The 23,332-nt window shown below is 37.6% G+C and overlaps 2 protein-coding genes and 1 non-coding gene across 4 annotated transcripts in view; 1 reads left to right on the plus strand and 2 right to left on the minus strand.

Moving 5' to 3' along the window:
* The first annotated feature begins 11,310 nt into the window (after positions 1–11,310).
* TRNAK-CUU (transfer RNA lysine (anticodon CUU)) lies at positions 11,311–11,383 on the plus strand. The gene has a single exon. It is a non-coding gene; the product is annotated as a tRNA-Lys (tRNA).
* Positions 11,384–12,743: 1,360 nt separating this feature from the next.
* LOC104213037 (uncharacterized) lies at positions 12,744–15,617 on the minus strand. The gene is made up of 4 exons (XM_070150767.1): positions 14,969–15,617; positions 14,163–14,217; positions 13,987–14,039; positions 12,744–13,184 (listed from the first exon to the last, which is right to left on the minus strand). Exons 1-4 carry the CDS (start codon positions 15,017–15,019, stop codon positions 13,002–13,004), a joined length of 342 nt encoding a protein of 113 aa, XP_070006868.1. The 5' UTR covers positions 15,020–15,617; the 3' UTR covers positions 12,744–13,001.
* The window catches only part of LOC138872553 (uncharacterized), a 30,640-nt gene continuing 20,051 nt past the window's right edge, over positions 12,744–23,332 (minus strand). Inside the window, exons 2-7 of one of the 2 annotated variants that reach the window (XR_011400956.1) lie at positions 22,081–22,143; positions 17,289–17,439; positions 16,244–16,295; positions 15,852–15,890; positions 15,626–15,762; positions 12,744–13,149 (exon numbers count right to left, since the gene is read on the minus strand). Coding sequence is in view for 1 of the 2 variants with exons in the window: in XM_070150768.1 (XP_070006869.1) it covers positions 15,666–15,685; positions 15,852–15,890; positions 16,244–16,295; positions 17,289–17,439; positions 22,081–22,097 (279 nt within the window). In the remaining variant the exon portion in view is untranslated. The remainder of the gene's footprint in view (positions 13,150–15,625; positions 15,763–15,851; positions 15,891–16,243; positions 16,296–17,288; positions 17,440–22,080; positions 22,144–23,332) is intronic. The other variant, XM_070150768.1, reaches the window with a different exon arrangement.

Consider the following 23,332-nt stretch of genomic DNA (forward strand, 5'->3'; position numbering starts at 1 on the left):
CATGTATCAATTTTGATAGTATAATGCATGTAATATTGATATTAATGTAATTGATATACGTTGTGATGCTTTGTCAAATTGTGGATGTGTTGTTAGGATGATTTTGGTAATTCTCTGGCAGGTGGATAGGCCCAATTACAAAGGAGACTCTGCCGAAATTTTTGAAAAATTTGGGACTTAGTAAAAATTTGGTCCCCTAGAGAGTAGGCATAACTATTATGTGAGTGAATGCAAGAAAATGCGGAAGAGTTAAAATTTTAGATGAATTGTGTTTCCACAAGCTTATGAAGGAGTGAGTTTAATCTCACTATGGTATTATCTCAGTCTGCCACACAGATGCCTCTGTCTTAATTGATCCGGGATCCACCTATTCTTATGTGTTTTCATATTTTGCCCGTCATTTGAGTATGCCCCGGGAGTCTCTTACTTTACCTGTTCATGTGTCTACCCCGGTGGGCAATACTATTGTTGTGGACCGTATGTATCGGTCATGTGCTGTGATTATTGGGGGTCTAGAGACCCGAGTTGATCTACTGTTGTTGAGCATGGTAGATTTTGATATTATTCTGGGCATGGATTGGTTATCTCCATATCATGCTATTCTAGACTGTCATGCTAAGACAGTTACTTTGGCTATTCCGGGTGTTCCGAGGATCGAGTGGCGTGGCATGACTGATTATGTCTCTAGCAGAGTAATTTCTTTCTTGAAAGCCCAACGTATGGTTGGGAAGGGTTATCTATCATATCTTGCTTTTGTGCGGGATGTTGGAGCTGAGACTCCTAGTATTGATTTTGTCCCAGTTGTGAGGGACTTTCCTGATGTATTTCCTGCAGACCTGCCGGGCATGCCGCCGGACAGGGATATTGATTTTGGCATTGACTTAGTGCCGGGCACTCAGCCCATTTCTATTCCGCCATATCGTATGGCACCAGCAGAGCTGAAAGAATTGAAGGAGCAGCTTCAGGAACTCCTAGATAAGGGGTTCATTCGGCCTAGCGTGTCCCCGTGGGGTGCACCTGTTTTATTTGTGAAGAAGAAAGATGGCACAATGAGAATGTGCATTGATTATAGGCAGTTGAATAAGGTAACAATGAAGAACAAGTATCCTTTGCCTCGCATTGATGACTTATTTGATCAGCTTCAGGGAGCGAGGGTATTTTCTAAGATTGATCTCCGTTCGGGCTATCACCAGTTGAAAATCAGGGAGCCGGATATTCCCAAGACTGCTTTCAGGACTAGATATGGTCACTATGAATTTTTGGTTATGTATTTCGGGCTGACCAATGCCCCAGCAGCGTTCATGCATTTGATGAACAGTGTATTTCAGCCTTATCTGGATGCATTTGTTATTGTATTCATTGATGATATCCTGGTGTACTCGCATAGCCAAGAGGAGCATGCCTAGCATTTGCGTGTAGTGTTGCAGAGATTGAGAGAGGAGAAGTTTTATGCAAAATTCTCCAAATGTGAATTTTGGCTAAGTTCTGTGACATTTTTGGGACACATAGTGTCCAGCGAGGGTATACAGGTTGATCCAAGGAAGATAGAAGCAGTGCAGAGTTGGTCTAGACCATCCTCAGTCACAGAGATTCGGAGTTTTCTTGGGCTAGCAGGCTATTATCGCCGATTTGTTCAGGGGTTTTCTTCTATTGCATCGCCTTTGACCAAGTTGACTTAGAAAGGTGCCCCATTTGTATGGTCCGGCGAGTGTGAGGAGAGCTTTCAGAAGCTCAAGGCACTTCTGACCACATCTCCAGTGTTGGTGTTACCATCAGCTACAGGTTCATACGCGGTATATTGTGATGCTTCCAGAGTTGGGATTGGTTGTGTGCTAATGCAGGAGGGTAGAGTTATTGCTTATGCTTCTCGTCAGTTGAAGCCCCATGAGAAGAACTACCCTGTTCATGATTTGGAGTTGGCTGCTATAGTTCATGCCTTAAAAATTTGGAGGCACTATTTATATGGCGTATCTTGTGAGGTATTCACTGATCATCGCAGTCTTCAGCATTTATTTAAACAAAAAGATCTTAATTTGAGGCAGCGGAGATGGCTTGAGTTACTTAAAGACTATGATATTACCATTCTATATCATCCGGGAAAGGCCAATGTAGTGGCCGATGCGTTGAGCCGAAAGGCAGTCAGTATGGGGAGTTTGGCTTACATCCCAGTTGGGGAGAGGCCTCTTGCAGTTGATGTTCAGACCTTGGCCAATCAGTTGGTGCGGTTAGATATTTCTGAGCCTAGCCGGGTATTGGCTAGTGTGGTTTCTCGATCTTCCTTATATGATCGCATCAGAGAGCACCAGTATGATGATCCGCATTTGCTTGTCCTTAAGGACAGAGTTCAGCATGATAATGCCAAAGATGTGACTATAGGTGATGATGGCGTATTGAGGATGCAGGGCCGTATTTGTGTGCCCGATGTTGATGGGCTTAGAGATTTGATTCTTGAGGAGGCCCACAGTTCGCGGTATTCCATCCATCCGGGTGCTGCGAAGATGTATCAGGACTTGAGACAGCATTACTGGTGGAGGAGAATGAGGAAAGACATTGTGGGATATGTGGCTCGGTGTCTCAACTGTCAGCAGGTGAAATATGAGCATCAGAGACCGGGCGGTTTGCTTCAGCAGATGATTATTCCTGAGTGGAAATGGGAGAGAGTTACTATGGATTTCGTGAGTGGCCTTCCTCGGACTTTGAAGAATTTTGATTCGATTTGGGTCGTTGTGGATAGGTTGACCAAGTCAGCGCATTTCATTCTGGTGTGTACCACATATTCTGCGGAGCGGCTGGCTAGGATCTTTATTCAGGAGATTGTGCGGTTGCATGGTGTTCCAGTTACTATTATTTCGGATAGAGGTACTCAATTCACTTCTCAGTTTTGGAGGACTTTTCAGCACGAGTTGGGCACTCAGGTAGAGTTGAGTTCAACAATTCATCCTTAGACGGACGGACAATCCGAGCGTACTATTCAGATATTGGAGGATATGTTGCGTGCCTGCGCGATTGATTTTGGAGGTTCTTGGGTTGAATTTTTACCACTTTCAGAGTTTGCCTACAACAACAGCTATCAGTCCAGTATTCAGATGGCACCGTATGAGGCCTTATATGGGAGGGGGTGTAGAACTCCAATGGGTTGGTTTGAGCCCGGAGAGGCTAGGTTGTTGGGGACAGATTTGGTCCAGGATGCTTTAGAAAAGGTGAAGGTGATTCAGGAAAGACTTCACACAGCTCAGTCGCGTCAGAAGAGTTATACGAACCGGAAGGTCCGAGATGTGTCATTTATGGAGGGCGAGAAGGTATTGCTGAAGGTTTTGCCGATGAAGGGTGTTATGAGGTTCGGAAAGAAAGGGAAGTTAAGTCCGTGGTTTATTGGACCATTTAAGATACTTAGGAGGATTGGAGAAGTGGTTTACGAGCTTGCTTTGCTGCCTAGATTGTCGGGTGCTCATCCGGTATTCCATGTGTCCATGCTCCGGAAGTACATTGGGGACCCGTCTCATATTTTAGATTTTAGTACAGTACAGTTAGATGAAAATTTGACTTATAATGTGGAGCCAATGGCTATTTTGAGTCGACAGGTTCAAAAATTGAGATCAAAAGATATAGCATCAGTGAAAGTACAACGGAGAGGTCGGCCCGTGGAGGAGGCTACTTGGGAGACCGAGCAGGAGATGTGGAGCAGGTACCCGCACCTATTTGAAACTCCAGGTATGTTTCTTAACTCGCTCGAGGACGAGCGTTTGTTTTAGTTGGGGAGAATGTAACGACCCGAACCGTCGTTTCCTGTATTTTCGTCCCGTATTCCCCGTTAAATGCTTATTCATGTTTCAATATGTGTACTTGGTGAATTTGAGTCAACTCGGATCGAGTTTGGTATGAAATGGGACAATTAGTCTCTTTAAGGAAGAATTAGTTGGAAAAAATCAACCGGACATTGACTTGTGAGTTAGAGGGCTCAGAATTGAATTCCGATGATTCGGTTAGTTTTGGGGGATGATTTAAGGCCTAGGAGCGCAATCGGAATTAATTTTGGAGGTCCAGTGAAGAAATTAGCTCATTTTGGCGAAGTTAGTATTTTGGTGATTTCCGGTTGATAGGTGAAATTTTGATCCGACGGTCGGAATGGAATTCCGAGAATTTCTGTAGCTTCATTATGTCATTTTGGATATGTGTGCAAAATTTCAAGTCATTCGGACATATTTGGTAGAGTTTTGATCGAATGCTCGTTTTGGAAGTTTTAAAGGAACTTAGACTTGAATTCGATGTAATTCGATAATTTTGGTGTTAGTCGAGGTGTTTTGATAATTGGAACAAGTTTGAATAATATTATAAGATGTATTGGTATTTTTGGTTGAGGTCCCGAGGACCTCGGGGTGATTTCGGATGGCTAATGGGAACTTTTGAAGTTGGGAAATTTCATAATAGACGAAATTGTAAATGAGTGTGCACAAGACCTCACTTTAAACGACCATATCTCTAGTTATATAAGGAGTTGTGTGAGGATCTAACTATCAAATTAAATCCCTTTGAGTCTAGCTTCCAACTCAACAAACCGTTCGTAATTTGAAGTTGTATACAGAAAGTTATAATCATTTTACTGGGCATGTGTCAGTAGCGCGGCCTTAGCGCGGGAGCGCGTAGCCAGCGCTAATTGAGTTTTCTTCTGCCTCACTAGTGCAGGATTAGCGCGGGCGTGCTAGTGTCAGGCCTCTAAATACACCTAAGGACGGGAAATAACGGACTTTGAGTCATTTCTCAAGCCTAGGGCGTCCCCAACACCCCCAATTCGACCAAGGCACCCAATTGCACTCCTAAGGTAAGATTTTTGGAGTATTTTGAGTTGATTACTACTCCCAAACACTTATATTAACATGGATTGATCTTAAAAATCCTTAGATTTTCAAGAAATTCCTTCAAGAACTCAAAGAAGGGTTTTGCAAGATTTCTTCCAAAAGGTAAATCCTACACCTTAGACTCACATATATGGATATATTATGGAAATATGAGTATGAATCAAGTATTACAACTTATTGTATGGTGGTTGGAAGCCATAAATTCCCAATTTAAATACATGAACATGGTAGGGATTTAAAGGTGTTTATTTGATGAAATTTTTGTTGGTTTGGGTGTGAATGGTTGATCACACATGTGATGTTAGGAGTATAAATTATTAAAGAATAATAGTGTGATGAATTGTTGGTTAATGGTGATAGTTGGAGGAACCAATGCTATAGTTAAGAGGTGTAAATATTTATGCCTACAAGATGTTTGATAATATGCCTAAATGGCATAATTTATGGGATCTAGTACTAATATTGGCCATATTGAGTGTTGTATTGTAGATTGAAGTTACATAACTGTATGAGATCATTATAGTATCATTAAGGGGCGAATTTCAGATATGTATGGTTAAAACCCCGTCTTTTAGAAATTGAACTTCATCGAGGTTTGTGTGATTTTTGGCAGATTCGTCACACGAGGAGGCCAATTAGAGAGGCAAGGACATAGCGAGCTAGAGGTGAGTAATGATTTTAAATGATGCACTGAGGCTTTGAAACCCCGGATTGCACAACATACTGCTATGTTGAGATGAGACACGGTTTGTATGACGAGCGCGGGGTCATTACTATTGGGGATTGTGACTTGGTCCATCCCAGTTGATATTTTTACCGCGTAATTGATAAAGATTTATTGTTTTTCACTATGATTGGGGCTTATTGCCATATTTGGGCTTCGTGCCAATTATCTAAAATCTTTTGTGAATTTACATCACTATTTTCCTCACGAATTGAAATATTATTTGAACTCAGTCCAATTGAATTATATTATTTTGTGAACTCAGCTACATTTATACTCAACTCGAGATTTAATGATATTTATAATGATGTTGAGCTGAGCACTATTGTTTTACTGATGCCCAAGAGGCTTATGATTATTTTCTGGATTGATTGAGGCCGAGGGCCATACGTGAGGATATGTTGAGTGATGTGAGGAGGCTTTCAGGCCTCCAGTGTTATATGAGGAGGCTTTCAGGCCTCGAGTGTTATATGAGGAGGCTTTCAGGCCTCGAGTGTTATATGAGGAAGCTTTCAGGCCTCGTGTGTGATGTGTCAAGGCTTTCAGGCCTATTGATATTGCGCTTGGGCTGTAGGAGCCCCTCCGGAGTCTGTACACACCCCCGGTGAGCGCAGGGTACCCAGGTGAGTTGGGAGTGGGCCCAAGAGGCCGTTGTTTGTGTGTGGTGAGTTGGGAGTGAGCCCGAGGGGCTGATGTTGTGTGCTGGTGAGTTGGGAGTGAGCCCGAGGAGCTGATACTATACTGAGATTTACATATTGAGACCGAGGGGCAAGCCTTTGATTTATCCTTACTGTGGAAATTATTTGTCTTTACTGTTTTAAAAGAAGAATTATCTGATACTCACTATTTTACTGTATAACTGATTTTACTGCTTGGGATAGCGCTATATTGTGCCGTTATGAGATTTCATGTTTTCAGTCGTTATTTATTTTTATTACTCACTGGGTCGGAGTACTCACATTACTCCCTGCACCATGTGTGCAGATACAGGCAGAGCTGAGTTCGCTCCTGAGCGCTGATTCTTTCCAGGCCAGGAGGTGACTAGGAGTAACGAGGTAGCTGTTGACGTCCGCAACCCCGTTTTCTCCCTTATCTTTGTTATTTATGATAATTCCAGACTTTGTAAAATATTAGTAAACTCTGTAGTAGCTCATGACTTGTGACACCCCGATTTCGGGCTGAGTTGGGATGGTTTTCCTTGTTCTATCACGTTTATTTCGCATTTAAGATTATATTGCCCATGATTTAGACTTATTCCTGCTAAGTAATTATAAAGAGATGTACTGTTTTGTTGATTGGCTGGCCTTGTCCTCACGAGAGGCGCCATCACGACCGGGTTGAGATTTTGGGTCGTGACGCTAAATTACCAACAGGTGTTTGATCTCCATCACTAAACAAATTGCCTTTTCCAATATCACTTTCCAAAGCACAACTCAGTGCATGTTTTTCAGTACCAACAACTTGATCATCTGCACCTTTCTCAGTTGTTAACTCTTCATTATTTCCATCTTTACTCAATCTATAAACACTAGATTATTCCTCTCCACCTTGTTGTTGAACATGTTCATCGCATTCAACAGCCGCTTCCTTACGTGTAGCATTATCATCTGCGACTTTACGCGATGGATCATGAGAAGCATGTTCTTCAGTATAAACAACTTGATTATTTGCAACTTTCTTGCTTCCAACATTCTCAGTTGATAATTATTCTTCATCATTTCCATCTCTACTCAATCTATCAGCACTGGAACGTTCCTCTTCAACTTGTTCTTGAACATGTTGATCGCCTTCAAAAGTCGCTTCTTCACGTGTAGCATTTACATCTGCGACTTTATCTGATGCATCATCAACAGCATTAATATCTGATGGATGTTCATAACAGTCGTTCACCCTATCATATTCTCGATGGTTACTCAAATAAAAATTGTCATCGTTCATTCCATTTGATTTGTTGACAATCTTAAACAACTGTTCAAACTTCTCATCGAAATATTCCTAGAAAAAAAAAATTACTAACAATGACTAATCTGAATAACATCAGCAGAAATAAAAAGACTTCTCTATAAATTAGCTTACCTTCACTTTTACAAAAATCGCATCCACAATAGCAGATCACTCCTCCTTTTTAAACTTATCGAAAACTTCTTTCACGATCGTGCTTCTTTCTTTTTCTGCATGTCTTTGAACCTCCATTGTTAACCTCTAGAATAGACACACAACAAAAATTCAGATATAGAAGAAAACTTCAACTCAAAAACATGTTGTACTTTTACAAAAACAAAACCAAAAAACTTCAGATCAAAACTTACAGAACATATTGTGTCGAGTAATTCATTGTCATCAAAGTCAGTTGTAGAACGGTTAGAACAACTCTAGGTATGAGATGATTCGCAATAAAAGGAGTTTGATTCGCTTCTTTTGATCGACTCAGAGTACGTGGTGATTCACCAGTTGAAGGAACCACATTAAGTACCTTTGAACGAATCCGGTTGCATGGTAATTGTCCAATTAAAAGCATTGAATTTAATTCCTCTTCTGTAGGAATTATATCCAATACCCTAAAGTTGCGATATCTCTGTTTAATACAAAAAAGTATATTATGAGAAGAAAAAAACTAATACGTCAACATTTTAACACAAAGACAAAAAAAAAAGTAACTAACTTCATGACTACTGAACATAACAAAAGGTTCGGGAAATTTAAGCTCTCCCACACATACATAATGTAACATCCTGGGAACCTGAGGGGTATCAAGGTACTCATCCTCTCTTATATACTTCTACCAAATATCTGGGAAGCGCTCATAGAACCAAGCACATAACGGATATGGAAATCCACCAAGTTTATACTTAGTTGAACGTAATTTGTTCTGCTTGTCCAATGCATGTTTCAGTGAGTAAATGAGTTTCTCATAAGCCATATTACCCCAAGGCTATTCAGCACAAACCTTATAATCTTCAACAATAGATGCATACTCCTCCATCACAGATGACTCGGTCTTTTTCCCAAACAAAATAGACTCTACAACAAGAATTTCCATAAGCTTTACAGCATCATCATCGCTCTCGCATATGTGTATGTGATTCACAACATTCTTTGGAATTTCATTTCGAGTCATAAAATCTCAAATATCCTTCAAAGTCACACTCTTGGACTTACCAAAATAGCCTTCAGAATATTGCTCTCTCGATTAATTGGTTTTCAATATTATGTGTTGTGATCCGCAAACCGCACATAATGTGAAAGTCTTCAAGGGTGAAGGAAACATCATGGCCAAAAATCTAGAAACTAATAGAGTCTCGATCATTGGTTAATATTCGAGAAAGACACAGATAATGAACCAACTTCATGCTGCATTGGAAATTCTCCATAGCCATAATGTATCGAAATGTACCATTATTAAGCTTATCTCGTTGTGTAGGAGTCAAGAAAGTTGCAATTAATTTCTCCAAATTGTAGTTCCCCTTCCAGTAACCCTTACAGTTAAATCAATCTCGAAACTCAAAATATCTTTGCCCTGGTCTTGTAGGTGGAGGAGCACGAACATAAGGACCTGGGGGTATTATAAGTTGTCTAGGTGTTTTAGGTGTTTTAGGTGTTTTAGGTACATTAGCTGCTTTGCGTACTTTAGCTGCATTAGGATCTTTAGGTGTCATCTGTTCAAAAAAAGTAAAACATACAAAAAATAACATCAAGACATTATCAAAAAGATCAGTTAAAACTTCAATCTCTAAGAAGGCTGAAGTTCGACAGTTGCAAAACAAAAACTTCAGCTCTAGAGCTGAAGTTCGACAGTTACAAAACAAAAATTTCAGCTCTAGAGATGAAGTTCACCAGTAACAAAAATAAAAACTTCAGCTCCTAAAGCTGAAGTTCACCAGTTACAAAACACAAAACATGCAGCAAAAAAACATGCTGTAGTTTTTACAAAAAACAAAACGCGAATTCAAATCCAAAAATAATGCCAAAACATGAAAAAAAAAAAAAAAAACTCCAGCTCCTATCTAAGGTATCATTACTATAATAGTATCATCTATTTAACTCTCAAATTTTTAAAAAATTTGGACATCTAATCACTGAAGGAATTTTCATCAACAACATAAAAACTCGTTTAAAAAACCTAAAAACACAATCGTAAAAGTAAAACTAATGCACTTATCAAACTAAACCCTAAGAATCTATTTAATCATAAATACATGACTATCAAAACCAAAACCAGAAATAAAACCCAGAAATCGTAAAATAAACCCAGAAAGTTAATGCAATGTACCTGTGATTAAATCGTAATGCGGGAACAATGACGACTAGCAGTTGAAAAATCAAAACAACGACGAAACCGTTTGATTTCAGAGAAGAACAAATCAAAAAATGCGAATAACGGGAGAGAGAGACAGAGACAGTAGAGGACTAGCGTATACTTGGAGAGAAAGTAGTCTTTTAATAAAGAAGGGCAAAATAGTCTTTTAAAAGGCTTTTAACAAAAAATGGGTACGGGTGCAAACATAAAGACAAAGCGGCTACAGGTTAAAAAGGGGCGCCCAAATAGGGTGCCCCATGCAATTTTTACGGTTTTAACTAAAAAAAGTCAAACTAAAACCAAACGAACCCGATATTACATATATAGAAATTTTAGATATATTTAATATATATATATAATATACTTATTGTGATATAATTTCTAAATATTTCTTAAAAAAATTTATAATTTTATCTTTAAAGGTTTTATTTCAAGGTTGAACTTAGAACTTTTGAATGCTCCAATAAGTTTTATAGTCATTAATATTAGTAAATTAAATAATGCTAACAATATCCCAAACCAAAATCAAATCAATATTAGTGCTAACAAAAGACATTCAATTCAATATTACGAACGAGGATGTATTGAATATCTATTTTTTATTTTGCAATAATTAGATAGAAATGCATAACCTATTTTTATTTTTCTTTTGCGTTTAGTCATGTAATTAATACTCCTTTATTAGTCTATTTATTTTAACATGACTTAGTACTTTTAGATTATATTTATGTTTATTATAGCTTTTTAATTAGCAATATTTATATTACATAATTTTATTATCTTTATTGTTGAATATTTTAGGATAACGCCATGACACGTCTCATATTTTATATTATTTTCTTGGAAAATACTTTATATAGTTGTATCTTACTAGAATTAAAGAAATATTTTGAGCATACGTTATATGTTTTGTTCTACGAAGATTCCCGAGAAAACCCGTATAACCTGAAAACCCGAGAAAACCCAAGATTAAAAAACCTGAGTTTCATTTTTTTGGCTTGGTCCTTAGATTTAATAACCCGACACAATTGGTTTGGTTTGGTAATTGTAAAATCAGAACCAACTCGACCTATGTACACCCCTACTACAGACTATTCACGAATAAGTTGGGATAGGCCAATTTATTGCATTTGGCTTGTTTTGATTATTTTAACGTAAAAGCACTTGGCTTAAAAACTATTTTTAAAATTACCAAACACTCAAACAAGTTAAAAAATTAATATTTTAAAGTTGATTTGACCATCTTTTAAGCCAATCCATTCCAAACACCCTCTTAAAGTTGAACTACTGTGAAGCAAAACACATGCCTAAAACTGCCCTTTTATTTTGATCTGAGTAAACGCTGAAAAAAAGAAATAAATACAGTGAATTCGGCCAAGTTAAAAATCATCTTAATGTATAAACTATCACATATTCCTTCAAGGTGACAGAAAGCCCGTCTAGCTCAGTTGGTAGAGCGCAAGGCTCTTAACCTTGTGGTCGTGGGTTCGAGCCCCACGGTGGGCGACGTTATATTTTGCTCTTTTTCTTGACTGTTGGAAAAAAGTTTGTTTTTCTTCCTTTTTTTTGCTTACTTGAACTTATAGCTTGGAACCTTGAAGCTACACATAATGCTCAATTTTCTTCCCTTTTTTTCTTGAATGGATTAAGAGAAGTTGGAATTAATGCCCACCAATCACCATTTTTTTTTTTAAAAAAAAAAAGGCTAATGAGGAAATAGAGGAGCTAAAAACAAAACAAAGGAAAAAAAATGCACCGGTGTTACTTAATAATCAAAATTAAGAAAACTCTGAGGACTTAAATATTATTATTCATCATTTTGAATAAATTTTAGTAATTTTTAATGCACGACCAATAGTTATTTAAAAGCTAATTGTATAACAAAGATATTGAAAGAGGGGTCCCTGAAGTACAATATGATGTATTGCCGAATTTCAAGTTAAAAATATGTTTTGTTACTGAAAGATAATCAAAATATCGACTTGGCTTTGCCTTCCTTTTTTTTTTTTTTTTCCTTTTCATACTACTATCTTCAAAATATATTTGATATTGTATTGATACAGTAAAGTAATTTGATGCAGCATGAAATTGAAGCTTTAAGTTCTCCACGTTTTTCGTATAATTTCAGTCTGTTGTTTTTTATTTGCCATATTTATTTTATGAGTTTGACGCTTTTTATTTTACTTTTGTTCCTCGGCAAATAATTGTTTATTTAGCATTCAATTAAGTACAAACATAATTTTTGGCATCGCTAATTTGTCTTCCAAAAGGTGATTTTAGAGACGTCATGGTTTCATCAATTACTCCAGATAATTCAAAGATAAATCTATTGGCTAATTTAGCAAGGAAAAACATCCAAATAAAAACACGTGATAGTGAACATCAATATATATATATATATATATATATATATATATTTCTTTGGAAACTAGAAGTTATTTACTCCACAAAGTGGCTTGATATATATATATATATATATATATATTTCTTTGGAAACTAGAAGTTATTTACTCCACAAAGTGGCTTGATAATTGAACCACTAAAGTGAACACTACCTTGAGGACCAATAAAGTGCTACTTGTTACACGTACTAATTACTAGAATTTATACGAAGCAGCTCTTAGTGATAATAATTTAAGCTTCAATTCTAAGTGAAACTATTAAGTTGTGTCTTCTTCTAGCAGCAAAGCATGTTACAAGCTAGAAATACTGGACATCCTCTAAAGCCTAAAGCCTACTCTTGTAGTGCAATTTTACAAAGGATATGTACCTTTTGTTTCTTGTAGAATGAATATATGTGCCCATTCAACAAAACAAGTAAAATCATCAACCACTTCAATTAGAGCAGGGAAGGGAAGCCTTGGCGTAACTGGTAAAGTTGTTGCCATGTGACCAAGAGGTCACTAGTTCGAACCATAGAAACAACCTCTTGCAGAAATGTAGGGTAAGGCTGTGTACAATCAGGGGCGGAGCTAGCCTTCTGCTTATAAATTATTATTATAGAATCCAGTAATTTAAAAGAACTAGAATCCCGAACCCATAAATTTCAAATCCTGGCTCCGCCTCTGTATACAATAGACCCTTGTGGTTTGGCCCTTCCCCGGACCCCGCGCATAGCGGGAACTTAATGCACCGGGCTGCCCTTTTTTACTTCAATTAGAGCAGGGGCCAATGATACCAAGGATGTTGCATGATACTGGTGAGCCTGTGATTCTGAGAAGCACACTTGTATTACTTCTGGAAAATACACTATCTTGAAGCTGGGCAAGAACCTGATGGAGAATGTGAAGAGGAACTTCGATAAACGCTGCAAATCCACATTGCATAAGCATATGATGAAATATAGAGTAAGCACCATAAGAAAGACATCTGGATAACACATAACAACATCGATGATAAAATTTCCTCAGTGTCGCACCTTCGCATTGGAGTTACTTCAAATCATACTCAATGGAATAGTCATTCTTAACTGCCCCACGTACACCACATTGAATTTGTAGCTACAAAGTTGTAGTAGGCCAGGCCTACAGCATACACTTCAGGCAGTTATTCGCCTGAATCCTAAATTTTCTAAATCAGGCAAACAAGGACAAACACATTTTTGCTACCAAGGATGAACGACACCAAAAAGCTTCTTAACTTCTGAGATAGTAGCCTAAATTGTTAAGAACCACAAGACTTAAGTTTCTCCATACATGCAGCGGAGGCTATTACCAAAATATATCAAAATTTTGGAAGTGCCTCACCTAAAGATTCTATATAGGATCATGCTACACCAAATGAGCAGGCAAAAATATCAATATTCTCATTTCTCTGTATAGCATGGATATGCAATGCATTTCTGAAATAAATATTTTTATTTCTGTAAGCAAGTTAGAGAAACAACATTAATAACATGAATATGCTAGACACATGAAATTTCAAAAACGGCGACATACAAGACTGTGTTGAACTAATCATAGATCCGTAATTAAATAGCAGGGGCATTCTTGCGCACATAAGTCATATCGTGTTATGGAAAAAGATTGCAAAAGCACTTCTTGGGACATCAGAAGTTGTAGTAAGTTCCTCTTAAATTAACAACAAAAATGGCAAGCAGAAGAGAGAACCTTCAAGGTCAGGAAGTCACTAAGACACTTGAGTTTTTGCAAACTGCAGATAGCTGAGGTGAACATGACCCAAAAGTATCAGCAATTAAATTTTCTGAAAATTAACATGGAAAAAACCAGCTCAGTGCTTATATTTATGTTTTCTGAATGTGCTTCAAGAAATGAGGTTTTGTTACCAATTATGAATGTATATCCAAGTCTCTGTGACCTGTATCCAGTTTCTCTTCTCACCTGCAGTACTCTCAACCACACCAATCACAACACTAGGCAGAAAGTTTTTTCAACCTGTGTATTGGTGCAAGGGAAACAGTGCAGAAAAGCAGAATTGGAAAGAAATTGAATGCATTTCTGAATCTGCTTAGTGATGTAATAGTGGGCCTTTCTCCTTGGATTTTTCAAATCTAAATCTGATTCCTACAATTTCAAGAATTGGAATGAAATTGAATACATTCTTTCTTTTCTGAATCTGTTTAGTAATGTAAATTGTGGCCCTTTCTCCTTGGATTTTTCAAATCTCAATCAGACCAGAATTTCCAGAATACTAAGCTCAGCATTGTCTTTTCGCTTCTGTTTATTCCTCAACTCTATCATTTCAATAAAGTCTAAAAACTTTCTATATTTTCTTGCCTTCACATTCATCGGTAATAAGGCTAGAGTGCTTGACAAAAGGCCTAATTGGTAAGATTTACCACATCAAAGATCTTTTAAGTTCTTCCTGTTGGAGTTATCGTGTCAATTTTTGAGAAAATGTTCTCGAGTAAAATTTGATGAGCTGTCCAAAGTGGAGTATAGTACTATTACAGATAGGATAGTAGTTAATGACAAAGCTATAATCTATTGCCACGGAAATGATCAGCTGTTAGCCTACTGAATTTATTTTCCGTTCATTTTTCCATTTGGTTACTTTGTGTTCTCACTCATATGTTTTAAGTTTTGGCAACAATTTTGGAAGCTTAACGGTTAGCAGCTAGCATACTCAAACCTGAATCCTCTGCAAGCACATCTCATGGGAAGAGAAGGGCCGTGTTTCCATTGTGGTGTCAGGCGTGAGTTCTTTTGACAACCTTTATCACATCTTGCATGTTTATCTTCCATCTCGTTCTTCAATTGAATGTTTCTTGTTGATATGAATCGTCAAGATACAGAATTCCAAACGCTTAATTTTGCTCTCCAATCTTACTGAAATTTAAAACTTGCATGCATGAGACACCCGATATTTAGAATTTCCTAAAACGATTTATCTGTTTAAATGAATAAAATGGAACTTCGTTAACTTTGTTACCTCTCCACCCAAATAGCAGTTGATTTCAGATACAGCAACCATTAGTTTCATGTGCAGTGAATTCATCTAGGATAATTGCACAGTCGGTCCCAAATCATAGGCATCACACAATTTAATTCCCATTTATTTAAAATTTTGGCAATGATCCTTAAGTCTTAATTGTAGCAATTTCGGTGTCTTGCCTAACAGAAAATAAAACGAGAATGCCAGATGACACAGAGGAGAAAGGTACTGGATGTGCACATGCCGTTTTCATGCTATTGTTTATTGACAAATAACTTCACAATAATGCCCTCAGTCAATATTTAAAACCTAAAGACCACAGTATAAGAAGTGTGAAGAGTAAAGTGTAATTACCAAATGCTCACTGATCAGGGTTGGAGAGTGCATCGGCATTTTAACCAGCTTTTGATGTTCCTACAGTAATAAGTCTTTGTTGATATAACTGTATGGCTTTGTCCAGTGGTTTTGATTAACAAAACCTAGGCATATATCTGGAAATATATTAGTTTTTCCCAAAACGAAAAGGATGGAAAGGGACCAAACTGATACCAGATTGACATTGATTACATAGTTTTATTACCTTTGAACATGTGGTCTTCTGATAGGTCCCTTAGGAATCCTGCAGGTAGTGAAATCATAAGAACTTGTATCATTAGAGGTAAGAGGTGAAATCAAAGTGCCACCTCGCCAGTAGCTTTGCCCTACATTGACAGCTTGTTTCATGCTTTATACACAAAATCCTAAGAGATACCAGGCAATAAAGTGCAGTTGCAAAACTGGTTCCATAGCTCTTCCTTAAAATTTCTCTTTGAGCAACCAAATTTGATTAGCCAATGAATGATTTGACACTAAACATTTTCAGAAAGCCATGTTATATGACATGAACTAAACCAAGGCAGTAGGCTAGAATCTCTAGTGACATAAGTTGGATGGCCAAGAGGGAAAATTTAAAATGCAGAAAGTAAGAATTACCCACTATAACGCCTGTGTTCTCGATATAGAGTGCAGTCAAAATACTGGCCTCCTGAAGCAAACACATAACTAGTAACACATATAAAAGAAACAGATTCGTAATAGAAATAGAGATCGCCCCCATGATGTAAGGAAGAGCAATACATAAAGCCAATAAAATACTTCAAAGTTCAAACAAGTATAGTCTTTCTCGATAATTTGCGATATCCAGATTGCATAGCGATCTTTTCTTGCTCTCCCTCCAAAGTTAGTCCAAGATTCTACGAATATCTCTAACACTTATGTAGAAGAAGGTTATGTCATCCTGCTTGTTTGGATACAGTATTTGATGGACAAGAAGGCTGTGAAGCCTCAATCTGCGAGCCTGTTTATGATGAGTGTAAGGCATCCTATCTTCACAGTTAATTAGGACAAAGCCGGCAGTCTGAAAAATATCTTCACAGTTAATCAGGACAAAGTGGACAGTCAATGACGGCCGTGAAGCGTCAATCCATGAGCTTTTTTACAGAGCAAATTTCTGATATTTCCTGATTTGAACAAGACATATTATCTTTGCTCATTTTACTTCATGATCCATATTCATTTAATCATTTGTCGACCACCGTTTACCTCAATTTGTATGGGTCCTTTAACTGGTGAAGAAAATGCAAATGACAAACTTTCTTTTACACATTCTTAAAAGCCGAGGCATATCTTACATGGATGCACTTTCCACTGGTTTTGCCAAAAAGTCACTGTAGCTTTAGTTTCATAATACTTCTATTTATTGCTCAATGTTCATAGTTGTTTTCAATTATTCTATGCTTGAGCAGTTTCTGGGACAACTTCATCAGCTGTACAGAATTCCTTTAATAGTTGTTTCATAGTTGCAGCACTGATGAACTGTGAACTTAAACAGATACCCCACTTTGGAGACCTGGACCACCTGAAAAACCAGTGCTGTGCAATGCTTGTGGATCAAGATGGAGGATTAAGGGGAGTCTGGACGACTATATCCCAAAACATGCCAACAAAGAAACTCAAAGCTTTCTACTAGCCAAGTTACCTTCTGATGTGAAGCCACTTGTCTTGGCTCATGATAACCAAAGGCTAGAAGTTGGACAAAAGGTTGCTGGAACTGATGGCTCTTCAGCTTGTAGTGAAGAGAAAATAGATGACATATCAAGCTCAGGGTCACCAGGATCTTTCTCAGAGAACTGCATGCAGATGCAAGGAACAAATGGTAAAATAATTCAGTTGTATTTCCATACAAGTGGTAAAATAGTTAGTTATATGTCCATGGCGCTTGACTTCTTTATCTAATTAATAAGCATGCTTTGAATCGTGCCCAGACTAAACTGAGGGGTTTAAGTAAAATGTACGAAGATAATTACTCCCCTTTCAATCTGGTCAATTGTCTTCCATTTGTTAGCACAGATAGTCGCTCCTTATTCATTTTGTGAGAAAGCACGGGAGAAAATCTTATTGCTTAATTAAAGTGTTGTACAACCCTATTTATATAGGGTGATTACATAATAATAGGTATTTACTTCCCGATGTGGGACACTATACATGACTAACTACTTAACACTCCCCCTCAAGCCGGTGCATATAAATCATATGTACCGAGCTTGATACAGATGTAACTAATACGAGAACCAGTAAGAGACTTAGTGAAAATATCTGCTAGCTGATTATTCGATTTTACAAACTTTGTAACAATATCTCCTGAGAGTATCTTTTCTCTGACAAAGTGACAGTCGATCTCAATGTGTTTAGTCCTCTCATGGAACACCGGATTTGACGCAATATGAAGAGCAGCTTGATTATCACACACCAGTTCCATCTTGCTGATTTCTCCGAACTTCAACTCCTTGAGCAACTGCTTGACCCAAACTAGCTCACACGTTGTCATAGCCATGGCCCGATATTCGGCTTCGGCGCTAGATCGAGCAACTACATTCTGTTTCTTGCTCTTCCAAGAGACCAAATTACCTCCTACTAGAATACAATATCCAAATGTAGAACGGCTATCAGCAGGTGATCCTGCCCAATCAGCATCTGTGTACCTAACAATCTACTCGTGGCCTCGATCCTCGAATAGTAACCCTTTGCTTGGAGCTAACTTTATATACCGAAGAATGCGAACAACTGCATCCAGTGACTATCACAGGGAGAATTCATAAAGTGACTTACAATACTCACCAGAAAAGAAATGTCAGGTCTAGTCATTGTGAGGTAATTCAATTTGCCGACCAACCTCCTATATCTCGTAGGATCTCTAAGAGACTCCCCCTATTCAGGCAGAAGCTTAGCATTCGGAATTTCACGCTGAAATTCAAAATCAATGAAACTGACAAAGTAGCGGAATCCCAAGGTAGAACTGACCCGACTAGGACCCCAAACATCTGAATGGACTAAATTGAAAGGCGATTCTGCTCAATTATCGAGACGCCGAGGGAAATGGGAGCGGGTATGCTTACCGAGCTGACATGACTCACACTCTAAAGTGGACAAGTGAGATAAACTAGGTACCATTTTCTGAAGTTTTGACAAACTGGGATGTCCCAACCGTTTATGTAATAAATCTGGTGAATTGGTAACAAGACAAGTTATTGAAGGAAGACAAGATGTGAGTCCATATGATTTTGCAAGGATAAGGTAATAAAGTGCATCTGATTCATGCCTGGTACCAATGATCCGCCCCGTACTGCGTTCATATATAAAAACAAGGTCATCAAGAAATAAAACAAAGTCTTTAAGTGATTTGGCTAAGCAAACGGCTATGAGATTAAAAGGATTATTTGGAACATAAAGAACTGAATCTAAAAGTAAAGAAGGAAGTGGGCTTGCTTGACCTATTCCAGTTGCCATAGTTTGAGATTCGTTGGCCATTGTGACTATTGGAAGAGATTGAGAATATGAAATAGTAGTGAAAAGAGATTTGTTGCCAGAAATATGATCAGATGCACCTGAATCAATGATCCAAGACTCAGAGGTTGAAGATTGGGAGACATAAGTCACGCTACTATCTGTTTGAACAACAGAAGTTATCCCTGAAGATGTTTGTTTACACACTTTGTACTGAAGGAACCAATATAATCCAATAAAGAAAACATCTGGATTGGATTCAATGAATTGGATCCAACGGATTGTGAGTTAAAGGCTTCTAATACGAATGCCATTATAACGTTGCGCCAAAAAAGCAAAATTTTTCTGGGAATTACTGTTCACGCCGAAAAAATAAAAAAGTCGTCGGAATTTAGTGTAATCTGGATGGGTAGGCTCGGAATTCCCTTGCGAGCAAGCTGTCCTAAAGAAATTTTTTCAAATAGTTGCCGGAAAGGGCTCCACGCGCCAGATCTCGCCAGAATATTTTTTCTTTGACTAGTGCATGAGGGCGCGTGGGGAGGTGTTTTCTGGTGGGTTTTGTGGGGTCTGGTCTCCCGGGGATGGAGAACACTATAGTGGCGTTGGTTTATGCACAACATAGATAAAAAGTGGTTTTGACGCAAACAGCTTCTCAGGTCACCGGAAAATTGCACGGTGACGACTGATTTCTTTCCGGCTGTCGTTGGAATGACGCACAACGATAATTATCTCACATGCTCTGATACCATGTGAGAAAGCATGGGAGAAAATCCTATTGCTTAATTAAAGTGTTGTACAACCCTATTTGTATATAGTGATTACATAATAATAGGGATCTACTTCCCGATGTGGGACACTATACATGATTAACTACTTAACACATTTTGCGGCACTTGTTTTTATAGTATAGCTTAAGGAAAATTTTGGGATATGTGAAATCAGGAAAGCTAAATTTTTGAGAAGCATCTTGATGATCCCTGCAGTTTTTGGTCTTCAACCCCCTACCCCTCCCCCCCCCCCCCAAATAAATAAAAAAGGGAACACAAAGCTTGTTTTGGATAATTCTGAGAAATGGTAGTAGTGGTACATAAACAGATATACATACACACACAAAACTTAAAATAAAATAGAAAAGAAGGGAAAGAATCTCAAACCCAACAGCAGTGACAGTGGGAATAGAAGCTTCCATTGGCAAGCTACCAATCTTCAACTAGTCATTTAAATTTTAGGATTCCCGTGAGTACATAAAATACAAAATTTTACTCCTACAATGTACTTTATACCAACAGTTCTCGTTGATGTTTGGCCAATTAAACTTTAAAAAACTCCCTTTACTTTCATACTGTGCTGCTTAAACTTGTGGCCAATTTTTACGTTTCCCTTCTCCTTAGATAACACATGGAATGTAATACTCATCCGCGTAATTATTTAATCTCTATGTCAGTTCATTTAGATTGTTCAGGAAACACTAGTATAAACAGTCTTTCTTTTCCCTTCTTCTCTCTTTTTTTCTTTCTGTTCTTGCTTCCACTCATTATTAGCATTAACCTTTAATAAAAAGGATAGCGATTCTTAATATATAACTTTTGACGAAGTGAGGAGTCATACATGTAACTGCCTGGCACTCATGATGGGAGAACTTTGAACTGTCGGCCTAAGGACAATTACTTATGCTTTCTTGTAACTGAGCAAAAATGCTCCAACAAACTGAACTGATCCCCTTAAAGGACAAGTCAGATCTTTCACTGTGAGCAAAAGGGAACATGGGGTCTCATGGTCGCCCTCTGTTGAGAATCCCTTCATAAAATTACCCAGCGTTATGCAAAATTTCGGTATTTGCATGTGCAGCAAGTAGAAATGGTTCCCACCTTTTGAATATGATGTGAAGCAGACCAGCCTCTTATAATTCAATAGGTTATTTGCTATGGAACCAGTAGCAAAGTTGAGTAGTAGACTATAAGGCTAAATGATACATTCTCTCAAGTTTCACCTTGTCATACTCTTTTGAACTATAAAGATTTGCTTTAGAGTTTAGAGTGCCAAAGGACGGAAGAGCAGCAAATGATTAGGTATCACATTATGAAGAGAGGATAAGAAGTAACTGCACTTCCAATCGGAGAAGTGAAACTTAGATGTTTCGCTTCATCGATACTATGCTGATGTTAAACGCTAAAGACAGAGAGAAGGCAAAACACTTTGGCAACAGAAATCAGCTTGTCAAATCCCCTCAGAGCTAAATTAGATGTCTTAAAACTATCCATTCATCACACTTTGGCCTAGAAAATCATATTATTAGTCACTCTTGACTTTAGGAGCACAGAGTTGCAGGCCTAAGACATAACATCCAAATCTTATCTTCATTATCAGACGCATGTTAACTGAACCAAATTGTACGACTATGTATAATCAAAACAGATCTTATTTTATTCAGAATATACAACATATAGTCTAAATCTCAGATAGGTTTGAACAGTTAAACAAGTAAACAGAAATACCAGATAACCCAGTTTTAGGGTTCAACCGATCCGGTTAAATTGATTCAGTCCAATTCTATATACATTTTTTGTTTTAAAGAATCAGGTTCACTCTGGCTGACACAATTTATATTATGCAGGAAGTCGTATTATTTACCCTTACTGTGATTTTTATATCTATGGTCAAATGAAATGTTCAATCACATTAGGGCTCTTAATAAGCAATAGAAGTGCAATCGTTAAACATTGCTTTATAAACTATCAAAATGTGTTTTTGTTATTACTTCTCATAGGCTAGAAACTATTCCACTAAGCTTCAAATTTTCTTTGATTTGATAAATTAATATTGTCAAAAATCCAATGTAATTTTGGACTTCCAATTATGAAAATATCATTGATGTTTGATTGTTATTGTTCACCTTTTGTCAGGAGAAGCAGCCAAAGGTCCTCTCTGGAATCCTAACAGTGTTCCGAGAAGAAAGAGATCAAAGCTTAAACAATATATTTTGTCACCTGTCGAAAGACTTCATAGGCAACTTTACCACATGCTACAAGAACCAGAGTTTGCCAATACATCTGCAAATGAAGAAGAGATTCTAATCTACCAAAAGAGCAAAAGTATTCCTCCAGATGAGATTGGTAACGGAGCAATGCTGCTCATATCACCAAGTACTGCTAGAGAAGACTCAAAGCCTCAATTCACTACAGCAGAAAATAACGGTTCTTGCTCATCAAATTTTCGTAATGAGAATTCATCTCTGTAAGTGTTCAATACATGCATGCAAATACTTTAACTTGGCATGCAAAACGAACTCTTATCATCTGGTTTGCACAATTTATAGAAACAAAAATAAGAAAATAAAATAGAAACATGGGTTTTTGGACCAACCAAATTTCCAATGTGTTATATAGTAATTTTTAATCTGTCGAATTTGATGTTCGTCATTAATGTTCTTAGTTCTTACCCACAAGCATGTTGATTTGGATGGATTCCATGGAAGAAATACATCCTTTCGCCTCTAGGTGTATTTATCCTCAATCTATATTTCATTACAAGGATGCTTGTTTGCATTATATTTTCTTCTCAGGATTAACAATTATATACTAGACCATGTGGCCATACAAAATGAGAGTTCTTCAAAAATTGGGGGAAAATCAAGGATACAAGAAAATAAAGTCTCTCTACATCATACAGGGACCAGAGTAAGGGTATGTCAATAAGTCGATCATCTAGTTTCTAGATTGTGAAGAGCCACAGCTAGTTGTGTTGGCTGCTATTGCAACCATTTTCATCTTATGCTGGTGTTATTTATGTTATATGTGCTTTGACATTCATTACTTCATTGAATATTTCCCTAAAAGGCTGCCACTACGAGAAGATAAAGTCTTTTTTTTGGTATAGAGGGAAGAAAGTTTTCTACCAAAGAGATAGGTATTTCAGTTTTAGGATAAGTTATCCTCAAGCACTAAATATTTGACAGCAATGTAAATTTCAAAAGTTACCTTCAATCTGTTTTAAATCCAGAGGCAATTAAGGATCTGAGAAGATTATTAGCATTGAGCTTTTCTGTAATGCACCAGAAAATACAATATGGCACACTTCAGATAAGATGTATACACTTGATTAGTAGCGGAGTCCCAAAATTTAATGTGACGTAGATGACAGTTAACAATCTTCAATACATTAAAAAACTCGTATCACAATATCTAGCCAACTGGTAGCACAGCAAACATAGAGGGAATGAGTTCAATTATTGAAACCCAT

This window comes from Nicotiana sylvestris, chromosome 7, assembly GCF_000393655.2.
Source record: "Nicotiana sylvestris chromosome 7, ASM39365v2, whole genome shotgun sequence".
Lineage (NCBI taxonomy): Eukaryota > Viridiplantae > Streptophyta > Magnoliopsida > Solanales > Solanaceae > Nicotiana > Nicotiana sylvestris.